Here is a 24739-nt window from a genome sequence, read left to right on the forward strand (position 1 = left end):
ACATTCTTGCACATACAACTTTTGAACAAATATGTAAGGGTAAGATCACAAGGGGTTTTTTCTTTTTTTGATCGGAGCCCGCCTCAGGTTACGATCCAAAAACCGGTAGCCACGACTGAAAGCCGATGCACTGCACCGGCATCCAGCCACGCACTCCGCTCCGGATTAGGCCAAATGAATGGGCCTAGTCCGCAGGAGGGTGTGTCTTCAGGCCGAATTGCGAGGCGACTTGGCCTGAAGAATGAGTTCTCGCTTCTTTTTTCCAGGAGCTGGAAGAAACGGCTCCCGGAAAAAAGACCTAAGCGGTTCCCATTGATTTCAATGGGAGCTGTTTTTTTTGGTCAGGATTTTGAATGGGTTTGCAAAGTGACCGCCTATGAGCATTTTGTGCTTCTCTGCGGCGAAACGGTTTCTTTTAACCAGACACAAAGCTGGACATGCAGGATTTTGTGTCCGGTTAAAAAAAAAACGGTTTATCCGCCGGGAGGCACAAGACGCTCACAGGTGGACACTGACTGCCAGGTTCCGTTTCCTGTCCAGTTTCTTGAGCAGAAGACGGAAACCCACAAAGCGGAGATCGGACGCAGGTGTGAACCTGCCCTTAAGTAGACATCATTTGTTTGGGTCAACAAGCTTTAGAGACGTGGGTAAAATGGACAAAAATTGCTGTTTAGAAAAGTTCCTAATGTTTTATGGAATGGACCTCGGGTACATTGTAATAAGGTGTAAAAGGGGCCACAAACAATGTGCATCACATAAGGCAATGTGTCAGTATGAGTAGATACAATATAAACACAGAGTAGTTGTATTAACAAGACCACATAGTCATATAATAGTAAAGGGTTAAAGTGAAAAGCCGCATCACTATACTAAAAGACATGAGGAAAGAGGGGTGCACAAGATACGCCCAAAAGAATCAAAGACGACTCCTTACTATGAGGCGCGTTTGTTCATGGTAAGGAGATGTCTTTGATTCTCTTGGGCTTATCTTGTGCACCCCTCTTTCCTCACGTCTTTTAGTATAGTGATGCAGCTTTTCACTTTAACCCTTTACTATTATATGTGGTCTTGTTAATACAACTACCCTGTGTTTATATTGCATCTACTCATACTGACAATTCCCTTATGTGCTGCACATTGTTTGTGGCCCTGTTATACATGACTTCCTTCCATGTATTATGTAATTTGGCAGCATTGGCGCCCACTTGTTTCTTTTCCATTCTAACTTATATGTCCTTTTATGTGATTATATGTTTTTTTATATATTTTCAAATAAAACTTTTTCACATATTTTTTATACATTTGGTGTTTCTGCTTTGGCAATGGTTTTTCTTATACACCTAGAATTCACCATGGTATTGAAAATGCCCTAGTTAGTATGTGTGTATACATTGTAATAAGGATTTAAAATATAGAATACAGAAATGTTGTAATAACCATATATTATAAAGGCTGGTATATAGCTATAACTGTGGTCCTCTGTAATCCATTTCTATCCATCTGTTTCCCCTTAATAAAATATAACTACCAGCCTGGGCACAAGAGGGATTAGAATTATTTCTGAGCCTGATACGAGTAGGCAACACACGCCGAGCCCGGCACAAGCACCCCCTGTGCACAGCAATGTCCTTACATGATCTGAGGAATATCCAGCCAGTGTTCGGCAATATCTCTCTACAAAACAAAGTCAGATGTTCTTGGCAGATAATCCTGCCATTTAGTGTGAATAGTCAAGGCGGTAATAAGAAGGTCCCTGTGGTTCGGGGTGGCAGTATAGTCCTGGGAGTATAGTCCTTTGGAGGTCTCATGGAAAGCAATTCCCCAGGGTTCCATGATGTGATAAATTACAGCACTGCAGACTATGTTGGTGCTACATAAGCCATGGTGAATACATGATACGTAGTAAAACTCACAGGGTGGCTTTATGTCATTACACTACATAACATACATATATTACATACACTTCCAATAATGTGTAGTATACTGTATGTTTTATGTACTATGACACTTCACATGCATTCTGCATAGACCCTATGTCTTTGTTCTGTGCATCTACAGTACATACCAAGAGACATTCAGTATGTGGACTGCCCTCTTATGACTGATGTATACTAAGAATATTCCATCATTCCTGCCATCACATCATACATGCTCTGAGACACATGAGGAGTTCTCAGTTGGAAGTAACTGTGCATTAAAGTATAATGCGCTTTAGTCATGTGGTTATGTGGTTGTTGCAGATTATACACATGGGTAATTGTAATGGCAATCTTGATTAAAATCTGTGGCTAAAAAACCCATGGAGAAAATCTGCACAATTCACTTATGAAATGAGTTATGCTAAATTATGTAGGAAAGTATCAAAAAGAGAATGGATAACATGCGATGTGTAAGTTATCACCGGCCTTGCAAAGAACACAGAAACAGATTTACATCTAAGTAACTATTGCACTTTTTTATATGCAACTCAATGGGTTAAACAATTAAATAAGTGATACTCACCTCATCAATCCCCTGCACAGTGGCTTAAAGGGGATCTATCAGCAAAATCATGCTGCTAGAGCCCCACATATGCGTGAATAGCCTTTAAAAAGGCTATTCAGGCACCGTAAATGTTATATTAAACTAACCCCCCCCCTCCCCGTTTTAAAATAAAACCCTAAAAAAGAATGTGATCTACTTACACATCGTGCACGCTGGGCGGGCATTCAGGGCGCGCCGTCTTCTTCATCCACGCCTCCTCTTCCTCCGATGTCCTCGGGTCCCATCCTCCTCCAGCGCTCACAGACTGACACTGATAAAAAAAAAAAAAGGCCTGGGTGCCTGCGCAGTAGCCGTAGTAGAAGCCGCATGCTACTGTGCATGCGCCCAGGCCATTTTTTTATATCAGTGTCAGTTCGCGAGCGCCGGAGGAGGACGGGACCGGAGGACATCGGAGGAAGAAGAGGCGTGGATGAAGAAGAAGACACACCCTGAATGCCCGCCCACAGTGCACGATGCATAAGTAGATAACATTCTTTTTTAGGGTTTTATTTTAAAACTGGGGGGGTAGTTTAATATAACATTTACGGTGCCTGAATAGCCTTTTTAAAGGCTATTAACGCATATGTGGGGCTCTAGCAGCATGATTTTGCTGATAGAGCCCCTTTAACTACTAGGGTCCCTGATGTTTTTTTAATTTTTTTTAATAAGCCGTTACCTGCTGGAGTAACCCGAGCAGGTAACGGGCCCTATTTACTTACCGATCCTCGCTCCTGCTCACGGCTGCCTGCGCTTCTCTTTCTGAGGTGCGGCTGTGATCAAGAGTGGGAATTGGTAAGATAAGCCACAGGCCCATGAACCCCATAAACCCTGCTATCATTATATGCTGGGGTCTTTTCAGATCCCCAAATATAAAGATTGGAGGGCCAGAAGAGGTGAGGGAACATAAAAACCAGTGTTACTTGCCTCTCCTGCCCTGTGGCAGACTCCGGGCCTATTTGGGCATGTCTCTGACATCACGTGGGCCGAGTTTGCTTCATTATGTGTCGGGATGCAGGCCTGGCTCACGTGACATCTATACTGAAGACGAACACTAAATCAGTTTGTTAATTCATCAGTTTGTTAAAAATGGGTGACACTCGGCCATCAAAAACGGAAAGGAAATAGAGGCACAATGGCTGTCAAAAACGGACATGTACATCCGTTTTTCTTGTTAGCTCTGTGAATGGCCATGTGACTATACATTTTGACACATATTGGCATTTGACATATTCCTATAGACAGGCACCCTGGTGAATAGGTATAGAAAGAGCTGGTCCATATAATACCATCCTCATCTATACCAGTACCACGCCTGTCTTTTATATGAAGATTTATGGAATTTGAATATATTCGTAGCTGGCAAAGAATAAGTTGCAGGGTTTGGAGAAAAATGTAAAGTTGGCACCGCGATACACTATTGAAAATTCATTTTGTAAGGGAGCGCTCCACAAGAGAGCCGGCTGGCCGGCCAAGCTCACAGCTCCACATGTGGTTCTGCTTAGCACATCACAGCAGCGGCAGAAGGAAAAGCGAAGGAGCTTCCAAGCTTTACTTGGAAACTAGATGGGAAAATTAAACAAGTATCTGACAGAAATAGCAGGTGCTTATATAAAGCGCCCTTCCAATTCAGAAACGGTAAAAAGTGGGTCCGTGTGCCCTTAATAATCCTAACAGAGCAAGGATATCGATTTTATAGTCTTATAAAACAACTTATTTCCTCCACCCCCAGTTATAGGCAAACTATGAAAAAAATCACAGTGATCGTGGTAGCGGAAATCTTCTGGATGTTTCTATAAGAAATCCCATTGAAGATTAGTATAGTCAGCAAATCCTTAGCCGGAAATGGCTGATAACAGGGAACAATAAATCACATTTAACAGCATATCACACATACATGATAACATTTTAGTGATAGGTTTTTACTAACACCATCAGACCTGAATAATTCACAACTTCTGATTCTTTTCCAATTTTAAAAGTATAATATGGGTGAATTTATCTTCCCATATGATGGTCAAGGGTCTCAACTCAACCGAGGGTGTCAGAGGTCATTAGACCGTGGCTGCGGCAGGACACTTGGTCATAACGTAACATTTTGGAGGCCTGCAGTCACCACTAGAGGGAGTACAGGAACTTGCTGCTTATTACATATTGATATAGGTGGCCTATTCCTTAATAGGGATTCCGACACCTGACAACCCCACTACATTCAGCACTGTGTATGGAGCATGAAGCAGAAGGCTCCATACACTGTGTGCTGGCTGAGAGCCGTCTTCTTCCAGGTCTTTACACTAAAGTGAATACAATAGGCTGGGGTGGGGACCAGGTGTCAGACTGATCCGATGCTAATGATGTATCCTAAGTATAGGCCATCATTATGGAGTCTTAAAGAAGCCCTCTAAGCTCTGGATTAAGAAAAACAGAAATCCAGTTGCTAGCAAGGTATGTTAGGAAATTAATAAGCATGAATTTTTTTTTTAGATTTTTTAATATTAATTATATATAGAGATGAGCGAGTACTGTTGGGATCAGCCGATCCGAACAGCACGCTCCATAGAAATGAATGGATGCACCTGGTACTTCCGCTTTGATGTCGGCCGGTCGCTTAACCCCCCGCGTGCAGGCTACGTCCATTCATTTCTATGCGAGCGTGCTGTTCGGATCGGCTGATCTGAACAGTACTCGCTCATCTCTAATTATATATAATGTTCTGTATTAATTAAATAATATTCAAAGGTGAGCATTCTCTTTTAGGCTGGGGCCCCACTGGCTGCAAATGCCACGATTTTGCCCGAAAAATCACTGCATTATATAGTACATGCAAAGTAGATGGGTTTCATGCGAATCCCATGCCCATTTCACGGTTAAAACCGCAGCGCGGACACGCTGCGGTTTCCAAAACCGGCGCAGTTTTGAAAATTGCAGCATGTCAATTATATCTACGGAAACGCCAGAGGCTTTCATGTAGACATAATTGTAACAGAAAATCCACGGAGGAAAACTCAGTGAACTTTCTGTTCAAAGCGTTGTGGGAAGAACCGTGACGCGTTCCCACCACGGTTGTTCCCGCAACGCTTTAGCGTGGAGTTTCCAGCTCATGGGGCCTTAGCCTAAGACCTCGGCCCACGTTGCAAAAACGCTGCATTTTACAGTACTCGCAAAGTGGATAGGATTCTGGCTAATCCCAACAACACATTACAGAAAAAAATATTCAGCGAAAAAGCTGCGTTTTAAAAAAAAAAACACCTGTGTTTTCGAAAAATCTGAACATGCCAATTATACCTGTGGAAATGTATATATACCTATATAGTAGGGGCAGAAAGTCAGCAGAGAAAAAGATGCTGTGGAAAAAAAAAAATTGCGATGCGTTTCTGTCACGGTCTTTTCCGAAATGTTTTTTTCAATGTGTCTCGCTACATGGGGTCTTAGTCTAAGGGTCCATTCACACGGAGTTTTCTGGCGGAAAAATGAACCCATTGAAGTCAATGGGAGGCTTTTTTTCCACGCAGATTCTGATGCAAATCATGCGTCAGAATCCGGGCCAGAAAAGTCCGTGTGAATGGACCCTAATGGCGTTTTCTTGTGCTTTTTTACTGATGACGTAGCCTCATGATAGATCACCAGTAGAAGATCAGTAATAAGTCCAACACCTTTTCTTTATAGCAGCTGTGAAATGTAATTATCGCCTCATCCTATAGAGGTGAATAGGACGAGGATGTAATTACATCATGTGGCCGCCATTCTAAAAATGGTGTATGATGTAAACATAGAGATGGTCATTGCACTTGCACAAGCATTGAGGTGAAGGTCTAGATATTCTTAAGCCATAACTATAGGCTGAGAGAACTGGACCATTGACTATGTGGAAAATAGCAACATTAGGAAGATTCATCATTCCCTCTACACCAGTTTTCTGGCATAGAGAGATGATTTTCAGACACATGTGTGGCAGCAGGAGCGTAACTCGAGGGGGTACAGAGGGCGCAGTCACATTGGGGCCCAGGAGCCTTAGGGGGTCCATAAGCACTGGCATCAGTATTGAGATTGCAGCTTCCATCTTTTCCATAAGCCAAGGAGACCCATAGGTGGATTAAACTCCTTAGGACCTGTAACTATCACTATTAAGAATTCACTGTAAACATGAGGTAGGGGGCTCCAGACAAAATATTGCACCTGGGCCCACAAGACTTTAGTTACACCACTATTTGGCACATGGTCTTTCTTGCACCAAATGTGCACCTCAAGCCCCAATCTGAACCTCGCCCTGCAAATGTGGGGATCAGGGATGACTCGAATCAGCTGATTTATTACAATGAGTTAGAATGAAAATCTATACCACTTCCTACCTGGCTTAGATTTCCATTCTGACACTGGGACCTCCAGAGATATACACTGTCTACCAATAAGTATTAGGACACCTGTGGTAGAATAGAAACACAACATTTCTTCATATCCAATAGTTGGTAGAGCCCAGCAGATGCTTGCTTACGGATGGTATTGATCGACACAATACTCCTGGATACCTAGTGAAACTCCTGGTGTATGTGAGCCATCGGTTGGGTGCAGTTTATCTGGCCAGCACTCGTTGGTCTCTATCTCCCAGTTTCGGGGGTCTGCCAACTCGGGGCACATTCCGACAATCACCGTTCACCTTCTACTTTGTAATTAGATAGGCCACTGTCAATTTTGGGTAATTCAGTTCACTTGCTATGTACCTCAAGGATCTACTATTTCTGTGGTACTCCACAATTACCCCTTTCTTGAAATTGGACAACTCTGCACTTCGTGGCATCTTGCATGCGACTAATGCCAATGCACTAATGCCAATGCTGTTTCCTATATAACGGTGGAAAGCATGATGTACATCACGACCACAGATATCTTCATTTGCATGGGTGTCCAAATACTTATTGGCAGTGTATGAAGAGGTTGCAGCCTGTATATAAGACAGGCTTACAATACACCAGTATTAAGTATTCTTACTTTGTTGGGGTTTTTTTTATTTTACATCCTGACTTTTCAATCTGCAATAACATTTTCAAAACCTTCTCAGCATAAATATTCTAGTGGACTCTACTCTCTCTCAGTAGATTTTTGCATCCAGTATAATATAACAAATCTGTTTATTTTTTTCTGAGAACTCTACATTGCAGCATATGAATTGAATATTGGTAGATACCAGTTGGAGAAGGAGCAGTCTCCCTACACAGCCTGACAATGTCATATAGGACACAGTAAGGAACAGTTCTGCATTTAAATAACTTCCAAGAGGAATAACAGAGGAACAGTAGAACACATAAAGAATTAAGTGATGGCAAATACAGGTATTTACTAAAAGATGTATATCAGAATACATAACGTCCTATTTATTGTAATGTAATGCAACCAGTACACAATATTGTATCTTTGTTGTTAAACTTTCTCTCATATATACCATAATTATCCTCCATATGTTATACAGTGTAGAATGTGTCATTTAGAGGGATTTCCTGGATTTGGGGCAGCCTCATGGGAGGTGGCATTGGATTAAAAAAAAAAGAAATACTCATTTGTCCTCGACACTCCATTGTCTGCTTCCGACCCCTTTCCATCCTATGTCAGGGCTTGCAGTAGCCAATAAGTGGTTGCTGGTAAAGAGCCAATAACATATGTGAGTGATGTCACTGGTCCCTCTCCAGCACCTGCTGAGGCCACTGATCCTTCTCAGTGATCACATGGAAGTGTCATGGCTTCCAGCACTGCAATGGAAAGGAGACAGAGAGCAGACAATGGAGCACCAGGGACAAGTGAGTATGCTTTTTTTCTTTTACACCCACCTTGGCCAACCTAGAGGATGCTCCAAATACTGGACAACCCCTTTAACTTTTTGGTAAAGAGCTGCTTGTGCATTAGAAAAAGGAATAACTGATTTAGGACAACTCGTGCAACTTATGTCTTCTACACCAATCTACTGTATAGGTCACACAGATACATAGCTGGACATTCACATATATACAAACTATATACTGTACACACCATGCTTAGATGTGTTTGTATAAATCCATACCCAATACTGAAAAGGAAGAATACTTTTTATTTTGCAACAATACCAAGTATATATTTCCTAGGTTCCATGTTAAGACACGTAACATAACAAGCTATGCACGGATGTAGCAGAGCTGAAATTGCTAGATGAAGCAGAACTGTGTTTCTCATTCCGCTTCTCCTGATATAATGAATTACTTGTGGCTTTCCCTGAAGTTGCAGGTGTCCTAGTAGAGAGTGTGAGCATGGTGCACTGTACAAATACACATCCCTATGCGAAATCGCTGAGGTTCTTTACTTTGTACTGCACAAAGTAACATGAAATCGATCCTTAGTGATCCTCAGGGCTACATACACATTCTCTAAAAACATATTTTTCCAAAAAATGTCAAAGTTAAAGAAGCTTAAGCGTACCTTAAAGAAGCTCTGTCTGTCCTCCAACCTGCACACTTCCATTGTCATCTGGGAAGACTTGCACTGGACGGCCTCTGTGTTTTCCCAGCTCTTCTAAGAGGAAAGACATGTTAATGGTTAGGGCAGTCTGTAGGAAATTCCTCCGCAAGCCACAAAATCAGTCACAACACGCATTCTGCCAAGATGTTTTCCGTCAACAGTGCCCGACCATTCCATCCCCGGCTCAGCTCCTCAGTCTCCTGTCTAGCCCATGTTTATAAGGCACAGAGATGGAGAAAAGGAGGTGGTGGGGCGGTGAGATGATCCCGTAACTGGGAGCACAGTGGTCAGTGACTGGTGCAGGAAGTCTCTGTTTATTTTCCCAATGTAATTTTTCTCTTTCCTCTAATGAGAAATAACTACATCTCATTACGCGGATCGGGGGGAAGATTCCAGTTAGCAAAATATGGGCAGAAGAGGGCAGGAAGGGGTTAATGCAAGCTGCACTGGTGGATTTCACAACAACACTAGGTGGAAAGCCTTCTGCTGTTGGAGCAGACCTGCCATATGGACCTGCTACTGACTGCGGCGTTAACTATTAATGGTAGTAATATTTACATAGGAGGTCTGTATACAGGAAGCGTACCCTATAAGAAGAAACCGCTCCTAGGAAAACCCTGCTGTATGACAACACAAGATAAGAGATGACACAGAAGATGATGGGCTGCAAATATAAGTCCCAGGAACAATACACTGGGTAACCGGAGATTTTCCACTTACATCTTTCAATATAATATACAATATCTGCAGTATCTGGAGCAAATGTTTCCTTTTAAAAAAAATTTTTTTACCTTCCTTTAATCTTGATAAATAATCATTCACGGTTTTAAAGAGTTAATATTGACCATAGTTACTTACAGTCCAAATGTGGATTTGGTAGGGGGCATAGCTGAACAAAGAAGAACCCAATAGGCAAAGGGGGCTCATTGCCACCTTATAGGGGCACCCAGTTTAGAAAACCTCATTTTAAATACCTTATTACAAATTGATACTGGAGAGGTACAGCATTAGGATCGCCATCCTCTGGATAGAGTGGTGACAAAGAGTGGGGGGAATGTATTAGGATGACACATTGTACACTGGTCTTAATATTGTGAGTGCTGGTGGCAGATCGGCCACAATTATTCAAAGATTCCGCCCCTTATTAATTATTCAAACACTCTGCCCCTTATTAATTATTCAAAAACTCCGCCCCTTATTAATTTTGGTGCACTGCGGGAGGTCCCTGTACACTAGAAATTAAATCTCCACCAGTTATTGCACATATAAGAGATATTTATCCACAGATTGTTAACAAATTCTGCCTATTTTAAAATTTTGGCACAGTGTGTCACCTTAGGTCATACCCACTTTCCGATAAGCCATGCCCTTTTCCTGCAAATCTCCACCTTCTTTCCATACAAATTGTAAAAATGTCTAAAAAGTTTCTTGGGAAGAATATGCAAATCTGACTTCCATGATGTAATTAGGAAGTCAGTGCCTCAGGCATGCCCACCAATAGAGGGCGCTCACTGAGAATGTGCAAATCTATCTTGTGGGGATTTTACCTGGTAAAATCCAAACATCATTGCAAACAAGGCCTCTGTGAAGGTCGGCATGATGTTAAAGGGCATAATGTTAAAGGGAGCGCCCTCTATTGGATTGCTTGACTGAGACTCTGTCTTCCTAATTACATCATGGAAGATAGACTTGCACATTCTCAGTCAGCGCCCTCTATTGGTGTGCATGCCTGAGGCACTGAATTCCTAATTACGTCATGGAAGTCAGATTTGCATATTCTTCCCATGTTCCTTTGCACAGTGGAGCGCTCATGGCTTAATAAGACTCCACACACCTAAATAGTGGTCTCTCCCTATGGAGTGACGATATCCCCCCAACCCTAAGAAGTTTCTAAAACACTCAATTATTTGAGTACAGAGCATATTATACTAGTGGTTCTCAACCTTTGGTATGTGCACCCCCCTCATCCAGGATGAATAGCCATTGACAGCAACCTTACTTTAGAAGCACAATGAGCAGTGGGACACTTAGGGGGTCATTACACTACATGTAGGGGCACTGACATTATACTGAGTGAGGTCATTATACTATGTCTGGGGGCACTAACCAGCCATTATACTAAAGGAAGTCACTATACTACATGTAGGGGCACTGATGGAGCCATTATGCTACATGAGGGGGCCATAACATAATTGATGATGGAGGCTCTAAAGTTCGTTTAGAGTCTAAACAAAGCCTTATTTTGCTAACATTTAGAATTTATGATCGCTGCTTTGAGAATAATCGGTTGGGACTTTTTGTTTCTGGGGGTACTTCACTTGAAAAGGCTGAGAAACGCTGCATTAGAAAGGCTTTTTTGGCACAAATTATTCCATAATTCAAGCACATTTTGCTTTGTAAATCTCCCCAGTATGTGATCAACTTAGTCTCAAGGAATCCTTCTAAGGCTAAGGCCCCATGGGCTGTAATCGCAGCGGTTCTTTCTGCAGCGCTTTTAAGAGAAAGTTCACAGAGTTTTCCTCTGCGGACTTGCTCTTAACATTATATCTACGGGAAAGCCGCCGGCGTTTCCGTAGATATAATTGACATGCTGTGATTTGCAAAGCCGCAACAGCGCTGCGATCTTTTCCGCAAAGTGGGCATGGGATTTGCATGAATCCCATCCACTGTACAACACCGCGATTTTTCCCGCAGCGTCTCTGCTGCGGGCAAATCGTGGCGTTTACGTCCCGTGGGGCCCCGGCCTAAGGGCTAGTTCACACTGAGTTTTTTGCAGGTGGATTTTGACGCGGAATCCGCTTGCTTTTCTTCCCCATTAGCTAGTAGCAGAAAAAAAGAAGCGTGATTCCCTATCTTGCCGCGGATTCCACAGCTTGAGACACGCTCCTATTTTGGCCCATTCATTCAGAATGCCGTAACAGAATTCGGTTTCCGCGACATTTTCTTCCATGTGAACATACCCTAATATGTAGAAGAACCTTTAAAAGCAACCTGCAGCTTCCTACTGCCTATTATACTGTGAATATGAGCCTAGGCTAATATATTTCATAGTTCCCCACTACAGAAATACTGTACAAGGGGAAGAAGACGCTGAACTCGTGGAAAGCAAATGGACCGTATTCTGTTCTTGTTGCCCTATTGCTCCAGTATCAGATAGAAATGCACCTTATACTAGATGACTAGCAGTCACAATTGCATTGTAGGAGCAGAGATTGTATATTACACTGGAGCACAGCAGTATATACAGCCCTGCCCTGTGCACATCAGACCTCAGTCCTCCCTTTGTGTAAAACACCCCTAATGTGAACTGCGGCCCAGGCTATATCTGACTTTGCAGAATGCTAAGAATTTCCCCCCTGTGAGTTACTTTGACCTGGTTAAGATCTCATTTTAATTCTCTTGTACTTGCCACAGAACACAACGCACCTGGAATCTGAGAGTATAGCTACCTGAGGACAGCACCTCCTACAGTCTTATCTGTCTTATCTGGAGGGGGAGGGTCAGTAACAGTTACAAGCACCCATATGAACTCATTTGGGCTGAGGGCCAAGCTCTTGTGTTTTGAGCAGAGTCATATGTTCTTATCCGTATAGTTATGTAACCATATCCAAATTCCAACCATAATATTAATCTTCTGGAAAGTGCAAGTTGCAGTGAAGTGTAACATGAACCCGGTCTGTTCTGTGTCACTCATCTACTCTTACTGACAACTATAGAATACAAAGAGCGAGAGTAACCAAGTGAGACAGAAGCTACAAGGTAACAATGACATCATTACACCGCACCTCAACACACTGCGCCAGCTCTTCAGTTACTTATCCTACTGATGGCCTATACATAGGGTACTTCATCTGTAGATGATAAGTGGGGTCCGCACCGTACTGACTAGCTGATCCGGCAGCCTCCAGGCACTAGAAGCTACAGCTAAGGATAGGACAGAAGGATAACCTATGAAAAACAAAAGTCCATTATGGCCATACATATTAGCTGAAAGATGGCCAAACCTACCTATTACAGCCATCTAATGTGCATTGGGGTGTCCTAACATTCCCTTGACAGCAGATGTTGGGGGAAGGAAGAATCTGTCACCAGAACCCAGTGTCATATACTGCGCATTTACTGAGAATATGAGCTACGGTGAGTGCAACAGAACTCAGAACGTATGAAAATGATATGGCTATATACAGATGAGTAATAAAACTATGCCAATGCACCGGAAGTAAAATGGTATTGTTTTGGCTTCTATAAAATAAACAGATCCTTATGGATACATCTGACGTATATGCCAGGAGTTTCGTCTAATATACATGCCAAAAGTAGGGATCAGACATGGTGTTTGCACAGCTTAAGATTTCAGCTCCTACTGTTTTATAGAAAAATATAATCTGCTATGCCCGGGAATCACATCTAACCATTTACTCATTTCCTCTTAAGATTATGAGTCAGGCCTGGGCACTGTAGGCAGGTTTATATTGTAATATATATATATATATATATATATATATATATATATATATATATATATACATATACAGTCCTATGAAAAAGTTTGGGCACCCCTATTAATCTTAATCATTTTTTGTTCTAAATATTTTGGTGTTTGCAACAGCCATTTCAGTTTGATATATCTAATAACTGATGGACACAGTAATATTTCAGGATTGAAATGAGGTTTATTGTACTAACAGAAAATGTGCAATATGCATTAAACCAAAATTTGACCGGTGCAAAAGTATGGGCACCCTTATCATTTTATTGATTTGAATTCCCCTAACTACTTTTTACTGACTTCCTGAAGCACAAAATTGGTTTTGTAACCTCAGTGAGCTTTGAACTTCATAGCCAGATGTATCCAATCATAAGAAAAGGTATTTAAGGTGGCCAATTGCAAGTTGATCTCCTATTTGAATCTCCTCTGAAGAGTGGCATCATGGGCTACTCAAAACAACTCTCAAATGATCTGAAAACAAAGATTGTTCAACATAGTTGTTCAGGGGAAGGATACAAAAAGTTGTCTCAGAGATTTAACCTGTCAGTTTCCACTGTGAGGAACATAGTAAGGAAATGGAAGACCACAGGGACAGTTCTTGTTAAGCCCAGAAGTGGCAGGCCAAGAAAAATATCATAAAGGCAGAGAAGAAGAATGGTGAGAACAGTCAAGGACAATCCACAGACCACCTCCAAAGAGCTGCAGCATCATCTTGCTGCAGATGGTGTCACTGTGCATCGGTAACAATACAGCGCACTTTGCACAAATAGAAGCTGTACGGGAGAGTGATGAGAAAGAAGCCGTTTCTGCACGTACGCCACAAATAGAGTTGCCTGAGGTATGAAAAAGCACATTTGGACAAGGCAGCTTCATTTTGGAAACAAAAATTGAGTTGTTTGGTTATAAAAAAAGGCGTTATGCATGGCGTCCAAAAAGAAACAGCATTCCAAAAAAAACACATGCTACCCACTGTAAAATTTGGTGGAGGTTCCATCATGCTTTGGGGCTGTGTGGCCAATGCCGGCATCGGGAATCTTGTTAAAGTTGAGAGTCGCATGGATTCCACTCAGTATCAGCAGATTCTTGAGAATAATGTTCAAGAATCAGTGACGAAGTTGAAGTTACGCTGGGGATGGATATTTCAGCAAGACAATGATCCAAAACACCGCTCCAAATCCTCAGGCATTCATGCAGAGGAACAATTACAATGTTCTGGAATGGCCATCCCAGTCCCCAGACCTGAATATCATTGAACATCTGTGGGATGATTTGAAGCGGGCTGTCCATGCTCGGCGACCATCTAACTTAACTGAACTTGAATTGTTTGTCCAAAATACCTTTATCCAGGATCCAGGAACTGATTAAAAGCTACAGGAAGCGACTAGAGGCTGTTATCTTTGCAAAAGGAGGATCTACTAAATATTAATGTCACTTTTCTGTTGAGGTTCCCATACTTTTGCACCGGTCAAATTTTGGTTTAATGCATATTGCACATTTTCTGTTAGTACAATAAACCTCATTTCAATCCTGAAATATTACTGTGTCCATCAGTTATTAGATATATCAAACTGAAATGGCTGTTATAAACACCAAAATATTTAGAACTAAAAATGATTAAGATTAATAGGGGTGCCCAAACTTTTTCATAGGACTGTATATATATAATGTCATTGCCACCACCCAGTTATTCCACTCTAGGTAGTCACTGAGGTCTATGGAAGAGGCACAGCCCGGCCTCTCGCTGATCCGAGGAGACACTGTAATTCTATAATACTCCACTTCTGTGTGTTTTTGGCAGGATTTTCGAGACTTGGAGGATTATGTCACTGTAATTACTATGGAAAAAAAAAAGTTACTAAAAGCCATTTCCTTTCTGCCTAATTGTAGCAGAGCTGACTGTGTTAGATAACATTTTTAGGAAAAAATTAAATTGTGAAACTCTCAGGGTAAGAGTGTTAATAAGGTTCCCAACTATGAACGACGTGTTTACCGTGCTCCTACATCCTGAAGACCAGCGGAGACTGGCGGACTAGACGTTTTCTCATCCAGCACAGTGAATTAATGAGGGCGATGATGAAAGACAATCACGGAGCCATATTACCTCAAGTATCTTAAATGGCCACAAAACCTAAGATGACAAATCTTCTTGCTGAGAGGCATCAGTAATGACATTCACGTGTGAGTGCAAAGAATTTTACAGTGGACAAAATGAAGAGGAAAATTCTCTGCATTTGGTATATTACATTATATCAGACCCTGGCTATTATAGGGACATTAAGTAAAGGAATAACAAGAATTCCTCCCATAATCTACTTGTTTCCTTCAATTGTCTCAGATGGAAATTAAAATTGAGAAATATATAGAAGTCTCCTCTTTGAGTGCAAGGAATTCAGCCATGTCTTCCTCCTCTGTGTGTTGACTGTAAGATAACTGGCTGCAGCAGGAGCCTCCCCTCACTGCACAAAGACTGATAAGCCCAACATACTGGCCTAGTCCGGCTCCTCAGTTGGTTACCAGTTTAACCTTTTTGTTATCTACAGGATTTCTAAAAGATTGTATCAGGATCACAAAGAAAATCTTGTAGAATGACAAGCCAATGGGCAAATTTAGACATATCACGCACCAGTCTTAATATTTTTGAGAAATATAGAAAGGGCAATGACTGGCTGGCACAGGAAAAGGGCAATGACTGACTGGCACAGGGACTGCGCCAAAATGGAAATCTACGCCAGTAGATTCCATTGTATCTCATGCCAGAAAACTGCCTTGGCTCTCCCAGATTCTCGCCCTACCCCGCCCACTTTCCCAGATTGTGGAGGAGGAAGCGCCCCAACTGATGCAGGTAATAGGTGATTTATGAAGAGGTGGGAAGAAACTTGGTAGGAGTCATAATGAGTGAGTAACAATGTGGTGAGCAAGGCGCAGAACAGGGCTTGAGGCACGTTTGGCGCAAGGAAAGGGCCTTGCACCAAATCTGCGTGTCAAAACCATCCCTATGAGGCTTGGTTCACGCCTGTGTTTGGATTTCCATTCCTGAAGTCTCCATGGAGACCCAAGAAACGGAAACTTAATCTGCTTAAAAAGCAATTACCCTATACACTATAATGGGGTCCACCTTGTTTCCACCCGAAAAATCCTGTGATATTTTACTGTCCCATATTTCAACTGAAAAGATGATCAAAGTCTTCTGTATATGATCGGGAGATTCTTTCTCCCCACTTTAGCACCATTCAATATAAGAAGCAGCTTGGGGAATCAGAAAATGAAAAAAAAATGGCTACCAAAGTCACAGATTTTGGCAGGACTGGTTGACCATCTAATATGCATTTGGAACATCCCCAATAGCAGATATTACTGGAGATGAAAAATTGAGCAATTGCATTTCGGCGGCCAAATCCTTTTATTTTCAAGAAGGTAAGCCGCTGTCACACGTGGGGATTAGGAGAATAGCTATTGTTTCTCAGCTGACTACGGCCAGAATTAAAGGAGTTTTAACAAATAAAAGTTATTGTTTGTATAATTGTATACAATTTTCCAGTATACTTTCTATCTGTATTCCTTGTGGTTTTCTAGATCTCTGCTTGCTGTCACTCTTTGTTTAGTTCTAGTGGATAAAAATCAGTCCATGGTCATGTGATGTACAATCCATGGTCATGTGATGTACAGTCCATGGTCATGTGATGTACAGTCCATGGTCATGTGATGTACAGTCCATGGTCATGTGATATACAGTCCATGGTCATGTGATATACAGTCCATGGTCATGTGATGTACAATCCATGGTCATGTGATATACAGTCCATGGTCATGTGATATACAGTCCATGGTCATGTGATGTACAGTCCATGGTCATGTGATAACCACACACCTGTGTGTACATCATTTGATTATGGACTATATATCCCTTGGTCATGGACTGTATATCATATGACCATGGAGTGTTTATCACAGTGGCTCCGTAGAGCTGATCGGTCTGGGGGCCGGGTGTTGTCCCCCTACTGATCAGGTATTTATTATGTCATAAAGATGTATGGAAGATTATGAAAAGCAATAAATCATATTGGTTACTATGAGATGTGATATGAGCCATGCGATCCGATTCCTGCATGTTTTTCATGGGCCATATGGGCATTACTACATGACAGGTTACATCACACATTTATTCATTTATTCTTTTACTTGTATAGTGCCAACATATTCCACAGTGCTATACAGACATTGTCAGGTGCTGTCTCATATAGAGCTCTAGATTCCCTATCAGTGAATATTACAGGTACACCAGTATCCATATATCAAGATCAATCCTTCTAAAAAAAAAAAAAGAAATGAGGAGAGACTATAGAAGTAGAAGTCGCGGCTGGAATGATTCCGGATGTAAGGGGTTGTCCTATTTCCTTGTGGGTACAGCTGCACTAACACAAAGCTGCACTTCAGCTGCTGCGTTTATCAAGTGTTGGCACCGACTTACAGTTTTTCATGTTTTTGACTGGGGGCCTTTAGAAAATAAGTTAATAAAAAAATGTTCTTCAAAGACCCTCTGTGTTCAATTTTCTCAATGCTGGACTCACACATGAGATTCTCTACAAAGCAATGGTGTTTGCCAAGTAGAAGCCGTGGTAAAGAGTGAATGTTAACACGGTGAAGAGTACACACGGATAACTTTAGTGTGTAAGAGCTGCAAAACATCTGTGGACATCAATGGGAAGGATAATATACATTACGTAGTATTCCCCAACTAGGTAAATGTGGCTAACATTCTGGGGTATATATGTAACAGGTGTAGAGTTTGTAGTCGCACTTGGGTCCTGGTGCCCAAGAGACCTCAAGTGCCCTTCAGCAACATAAGAAACCATCACTGCTATAATACATGGTCGGGGGAATCACCAACAACACATCTATAAAGGTTTACTGACGTTGACGTGTGATAATGTGGCACCGCATCTTTGGATCACGACCCTTTGTCTGTTCTGCACCTCACGTGTCAAATCAAATCAAACAAGCTTTATTGGCATGTCCGAATAGATATTTGGCATTGCCAAAGCTAGTAAAGTGTGTATGTGTGTGTGTGTGGGGGGGGGGGGGGTATAACAGTCCGTGGGGTCTCATCTTCCTCTTAGTTGGTGATCGCTATATGGGGGGGTTGGGTGGTTTGTAGTATAACAGTCCGTGGGGTCTCATCTTCCTTTTAGTTGGTGACCGCTGTATGGGGGGGGGGGGGTGATTTGGGGTATAACAGTCCGTGGGGTCTCATCTTCCTCTTGTTTCACACTTTGTGATATTTGTCATTGGTGGGCACTTCTGACATATTGTCATCCAGACAGATTTATTAAAGGGGTATTCTGGGACTATAATATTGATATTCTGTCTTATCCTTATATCAGATTGGTGGTGGTCCAACAACCAGGACCCCCACAGATCAGCTAACCAAAGAGGTGTCTGCTTCACAGGTCATGTGACATGACATTTAATGGTATATGTTCCGTTTCCCGCTCATGACTAACGTCTTCCATTCTCATTTATAACTAGGATACAAATCGTCTTTTTTCAACAAGGCAACGGAAATGGAAACCTATTGACCCGCCAACGCCCTTTCTCCCACACCACCCACATTATTTCAGATTAACATTACTCAGGGGAAAACCAACTTCCTTTTTTAATAATATAGTTAATGAATTAATAATGTTAATATAATTACGGTATGTGGGGAAATTCCAAGGGACAGAAATACAAGCTGAATATAATAGTGAACAAGTCAGAAGACAATGCAACATTTTGCAAAAATGGATGGCATCTGGCTGCTAACTAGCTTGCCAAACACGCATCGATGCATTCTTTAGGATCACACGCTGAATTACTTGGGATTTTTTTTTTTTTTTGTAAGGCCATTAAACCTAATATTTAACTTGGCACATGGTGAATAAGGATATTGTAATTGTCTAAAAGTTTCCCAAAGATCCATAGAGCAATAAACAGGAAGCAATGCATAAATTAATATAGAAGTAAATCTTCTAATACAGTCCTATGTAAAAGTTTGGGCACCCCTATTAATCTTAATCATTTTTAGTTCTAAATATTTTGGTGTTTGCAGCAGCCATTTCAGTTTGATATATCTAATAACTGATGGACACAGTAATATTTCAGGATTGAAATGAGGTTTATTGTACTAACAGAAAATGTGCAATATGCATTAAACCAAAATTTGACCGGTGCAAAAGTATGGGCACCTCAACAGAAAAGTGACATTAATATTTAGTAGATCCTCCTTTTGCAAAGATAACAGCCTCTAGTCGCTTCCTGTAGCTTTTAATCAGTTCCTGGATCCTGGATAAAGGTATTTTGGACAAACAATTCAAGTTCAGTTAAGTTTGATGGTCGCCGAGCATGGACAGCCCGCTTCAAATCATCCCACAGATGTTCAATGATATTCAGGTCTGGGGACTGGGATGGCCATTCCAGAACATTGTAATTGTTCCTCTGCATGAATGCCTGAGTTGATTTGGAGCGGTGTTTTGGATCATTGTCTTGCTGAAATATCCATCCCCGGCGTAACTTCAACTTCGTCACTGATTTTTGAACATTATTCTCAAGAATCTGCTGATACTGAGTGGAATCCATGCGACTCTCAACTTTAACAAGATTCCCGGTGCCGGCATTGGCCACACAGCCCCAAAGCATAATGGAACCTCCACCAAATTTTACAGTGGGTAGCAAGTGTTTTTCTTGGAATGCTGTTTCTTTTTGGACGCCATGCATAACGCCTTTTTTTATAACCAAACAACTCAATCTTTGTTTCCAAAATGAAGTTGGCTTGTCCAAATGTGCTTTTGCATACCTCAGGCAACTCTATTTGTGGCGTACGTGCAGAAACGGCTTCTTTCTCATCACTCTCCCATACAGCTTCTCCTTGTGCAAAGTGCGCTGTATAGTTGACCGATGCACAGTGACACCATCTGCAGCAAGATGATGCTGCAGCTCTTTGGAGGTGGTCTGTGGATTGTCCTTGACTGTTCTCACCATTCTTCTTCTCTGCCTTTCTGATATTTTTCTTGGCCTGCCACTTCTGGGCTTAACAAGAACTGTCCCTGTGGTCTTCCATTTCCTTACTATGTTCCTCAGTGGAAACTGACAGGTTAAATCTCTGAGACAACGTTTTGTATCCTTCCCCTGAACAACTATGTTGAACAATCTTTGTTTTCAGATCATTTGAGAGCGGGCTGTCCATGCTCGGCGACCATCAAACTGAACTGAACTTGAATTGTTTTGTAGAAAGAAATGGTCCAAAATACCTTCATCCAGGATCCAGGAACTGATTAAAAGCTGCAGGAAGCGACTAGAGGCTGTTATCTTTGCAAAAGGAGGATCTACGAAATATTAATGTCACTTTTCTGTTGAGGTGCCCATACTTTTGCACCGGTCAAATTTTGGTTTAATGCATATTGCGCATTTTCTGTTAGTACAATAAACCTCATTTCAATCCTGAAATATTACTGTGTCCATCAGTTATTAGATATATCAAACTGAAATGGCTGTTGCAAACACCAAAATATTTAGAACTAAAAATGATTAAGATTAATAGGGGTGCCCAAACTTTTTCATAGGACTGTATGTGCACAAAAACATCACCAGCCATAGATGGGCTAATATTCCCACAAAGAAGACGGAAAATGTTTGATTCCAAATAATTGTGTATGTCAACCCCCCTTCATATGAATATATGTGGACTGTAGCATAGCAACACACGTCCATGAGTGACATATGACAAGTGCTGGGGGTCTCCATCTGCACTTATTTTTCTGTAGGCTTTCATGGGGCTGGAATATCCTGTTGGAGACATGTTGTGTCCTTAATTAAGTAGCTCTTTGAAAAACAATTAAAAAAAATGTAGTTATATTCTTGTAGGGGTCAGAGCTCAATGTTAGAGGACCTAACCTAACCAAATCCTCTGCAGTCACTAGCAGTGAATTAAATTTTAAGGGGGCTAAAAATATTGAAGACCTATCTATATAGGTTATCAATATCCGATTAATCAGGACCGAACACCCAGGACCCCAACCGATTAATATGGAGCAGGAAGCAGACAGCGCTGTTCTCTGTGTAGTGGCTGAACTGAGTCACTACAGCTTAGGACCATTCATATTAATAGGAAGTGACCTGCAGTAATCTGGTCTGGCCACTACAAAGAGAACAGCGCTGTCTCCATTCAGTGTTTCACATCCTGAGAACAGCTGATTGGTGAGGGTGTTAGGTGTTGGACCCCCACCAATCTGTTTATTGGTCGTCATAAATATTTTCAGCCCAGAAAACCCCTTTAAGTTTAATTTTCTCAGAATTTCATCATATTCAGCTACATTTTTATATCTGAATGGCTTAAGTTATACTTGCCTTACTAATCCCTAGGCACTCCCGTTCCGATGCCTCCAGATTCCCTCCATGGTCTCTACATTACTTCCTGGTCTCCTTCTCTATAGAAATGTGACTCATCTGCCAGCCACTGATCAAAGAGACGATCCACCCTAGTCAGTGACTGGCGGAGTGGTCACATATCTGAACCAAGCGGGTCCAGGAAGTTCAGATAGCTGGGGGACATGAGAAGCATTAGGTAAAGAGTGGAAGGGGTATGGCGAAGTGAGTATGACTTAACTTTTAAGCCATAAAGTCAAAAAATAACAGCCAGACAACCCCTCAAACTGCTAATGTCACTTCTGTGCTAAATCACACTGGTGATACGTATCCTTAAAGGGATTTTCCAGAAATGATGTCTACAGTGATGTTAGACTTTATTCACATCTACATTTTGGCTTTATTTTATAATGGAAACCACAATGCTGTGTTGGATCTGTTGTAACAATGATATGAATGGCGCCAGACGGACCTCAAAGACAGTGGGGTTTGTTGGGGTTTTATAAGGGGTCTGTTATTTCAGCAGTATGTCACAATATGTTCACCATCAAACCTGATGAATATGTTAATGGTCTCCATGACCAGGACAGCCGATGACACTGCTATGGACGCGATAACATCATGTTAATTTGTGCACCAAGAAGAACACAACAAGACGGGTAACATTAGATTATCATCTTTATTATTTTCATATTTTTCACCAAAGCTATCATATTCTTAAAAGCTACCCAAAAATCTACGCTAGTAAAATAACACCGAAGCGTCTTCTATTCCAATACAAAATCTTAGTATTGTGACCCTTGGAAGGAACGCTGTTTTGGAGCCACATAGTACTGAAATTCCTACTATTTCTACCAGCGCCTAAAGAAATACACAGGAAATGGCAAGAATTTCTGAGAAAATAAAAACCATTACGTGGAAAATGTTCTAATTGTCCTATTTTGTTTGCTAGGAATGTAATAATGGGACTCTGTATTACTATAACCTACTAAACTACACAACACAAAGGGCTATTAAAGAGGACCTTTCACCACTTTTGGGCACAGACAGTTCTATATACTGCCAGAAAGCTGACAGTGCGCTGAATTCAGCGCACTGTCGGCTTTCCCGATCTGTGCCCGGTGTGAAGAGCTTACGGCCCGGTACCGTAGCTCTTCTATGGTCAGAAGGGCGTTTCTGACCATTAGCCAGGAACGTCCTTCTGCCTCGCGGCGCCTATCGCGCTGTGCTGTGGAGCCGGGAGGAACGCCCCCTCCCTCTGCTCACACAGCTTGTCCGTAGACTAGCATTATCAGGAGAGGGAGGGGGCGTTCCTCACCGCTCCACAGCACAGCGCGATAGGCGCCGCGAGGCAGAAGGACGTTCCCGGCTAATGGTCAGAAACGCCCTTCTGACTGTAAAGCGCTACGGTACCGGGACCGATAGCGCTTTACACCGGGCACAGATCGGGAAAGCCGACAGTGCGCTGAATTCAGCGCACTGTCAGCTTTCTGGCAGTATATAACACTGCCTGTGCCCAGATATGGTGAAAGGTCCTCTTTAAGCTAATATTTTGGAGATTCAGAATACTAAGGTAGTATAATATGCTCTGCAATAGGAATATCCCTACTGGTATACACTATAACTGTAAAGAGCAGAAGTCTCAGGTCTATGGAGTTCGTAGGCCAAACCACTGACTCCAACTCCTCTATACTGTATTTCCATAGCCTGACTCCATCTCCAACTCTGTCATCAAAAGCTGACAGCCATGGCCAGAAAGACACAGTAACAACAACAATTCACAAAAAGACTAGTGACTGACCACATAAATGTAAATAGGCAACAATTTATACATCTAATTTATTATACAATATTAATAATTGTATCATTTGAAGATAGATAGATGATAGATAGATAGATAGATAGATAGATAGATAGATAGATAGATAGATAGATAGATTATAAAAAGTCCTCGCCATTAAAGGGGTTGTCCCATCACAAGGATCCTATCTATACTGCTTGCTAATGTGAATGTAAGACTTTTCCTAAATACATTGCTTCAGCAAAACTGCTTTGTTTGTTCACTATCTTACTTTATTCATTTTTTTTTTTGACACATCCCTTGACTTATCTGGTCATAAGTCAAGTGATGTATCTGCTGCTCTGAGGGGGGAGGGAGGAGGGGCTAAGTGCACGGGAGTGAGCCTGGAGAGGGGGGGTAGTTTACACTTTGGGGGGAGGGAAGGAGCCACCAATACAGACCCGGCATCCGCTGTAATAGAGAGGCGGATGCCAGGGAGTGTAGGCGCCGGCACAGGTGAAGCCAGCAGCGGCAGGAGCGATGCTGCTATTCCGGAGGGGAGGGGGGGCAGAGGAGAGGAATAGGAGCATCGGTCCTGCCGCTGCTGGCTTCACCTGTGCCGGCGTCTACACTCCCCGGCATCCGCCTCTTTATTACAGCGGATGCTGGGTCTATATCACATTGTGAAGGCTGTACGCCCAATGCCTAGTGCATCGGCAGCGAACACGCAGGGCCAGCGGCATAGAAGCGACGACTTCTCGCCGCTGGCTTTGCATATGTAACCCCGCCCACCAATGACGCGACAAAGCCGGAAGACAGAAGAATTTACTGCATCGAAGACTAGCGAGTATGCGACGTGGGACAACCCCTTTAAGTACAACCATGAACCGCCTTCTATGTGACATGTATTGTGGACACTTCCCAGCAGTACTATCAGGCAGCTTGTATAAAATGATTGACAATACAATTTTAGGGGTCACACATAACACAAGTGTGAATACAATACAACCTACCAACCCAACAAGAAACCTGGAAGTGAAAACCAGGACCTGCCGAGCTGGCATTGGTTC

General features: G+C 42.1%; 1 protein-coding gene across 2 annotated transcripts in view; it reads right to left on the reverse strand.

Moving 5' to 3' along the window:
- The window catches only part of RIN2 (Ras and Rab interactor 2), a 119615-nt gene that overhangs the window by 68326 nt on the left and 26550 nt on the right, over nt 1-24739 (reverse strand). Inside the window, exon 2 of one of the 2 annotated variants that reach the window (XM_075267610.1) lies at nt 8962-9054. In XM_075267610.1, coding sequence (XP_075123711.1) covers nt 8962-9009 — 48 coding nt within the window. In that variant the 5' untranslated portion in view covers nt 9010-9054. The remainder of the gene's footprint in view (nt 1-8961; nt 9055-24739) is intronic. The other variant, XM_075267611.1, reaches the window with a different exon arrangement.

This window comes from Leptodactylus fuscus, chromosome 3, assembly GCF_031893055.1.
Source record: "Leptodactylus fuscus isolate aLepFus1 chromosome 3, aLepFus1.hap2, whole genome shotgun sequence".
Lineage (NCBI taxonomy): Eukaryota > Metazoa > Chordata > Amphibia > Anura > Leptodactylidae > Leptodactylus > Leptodactylus fuscus.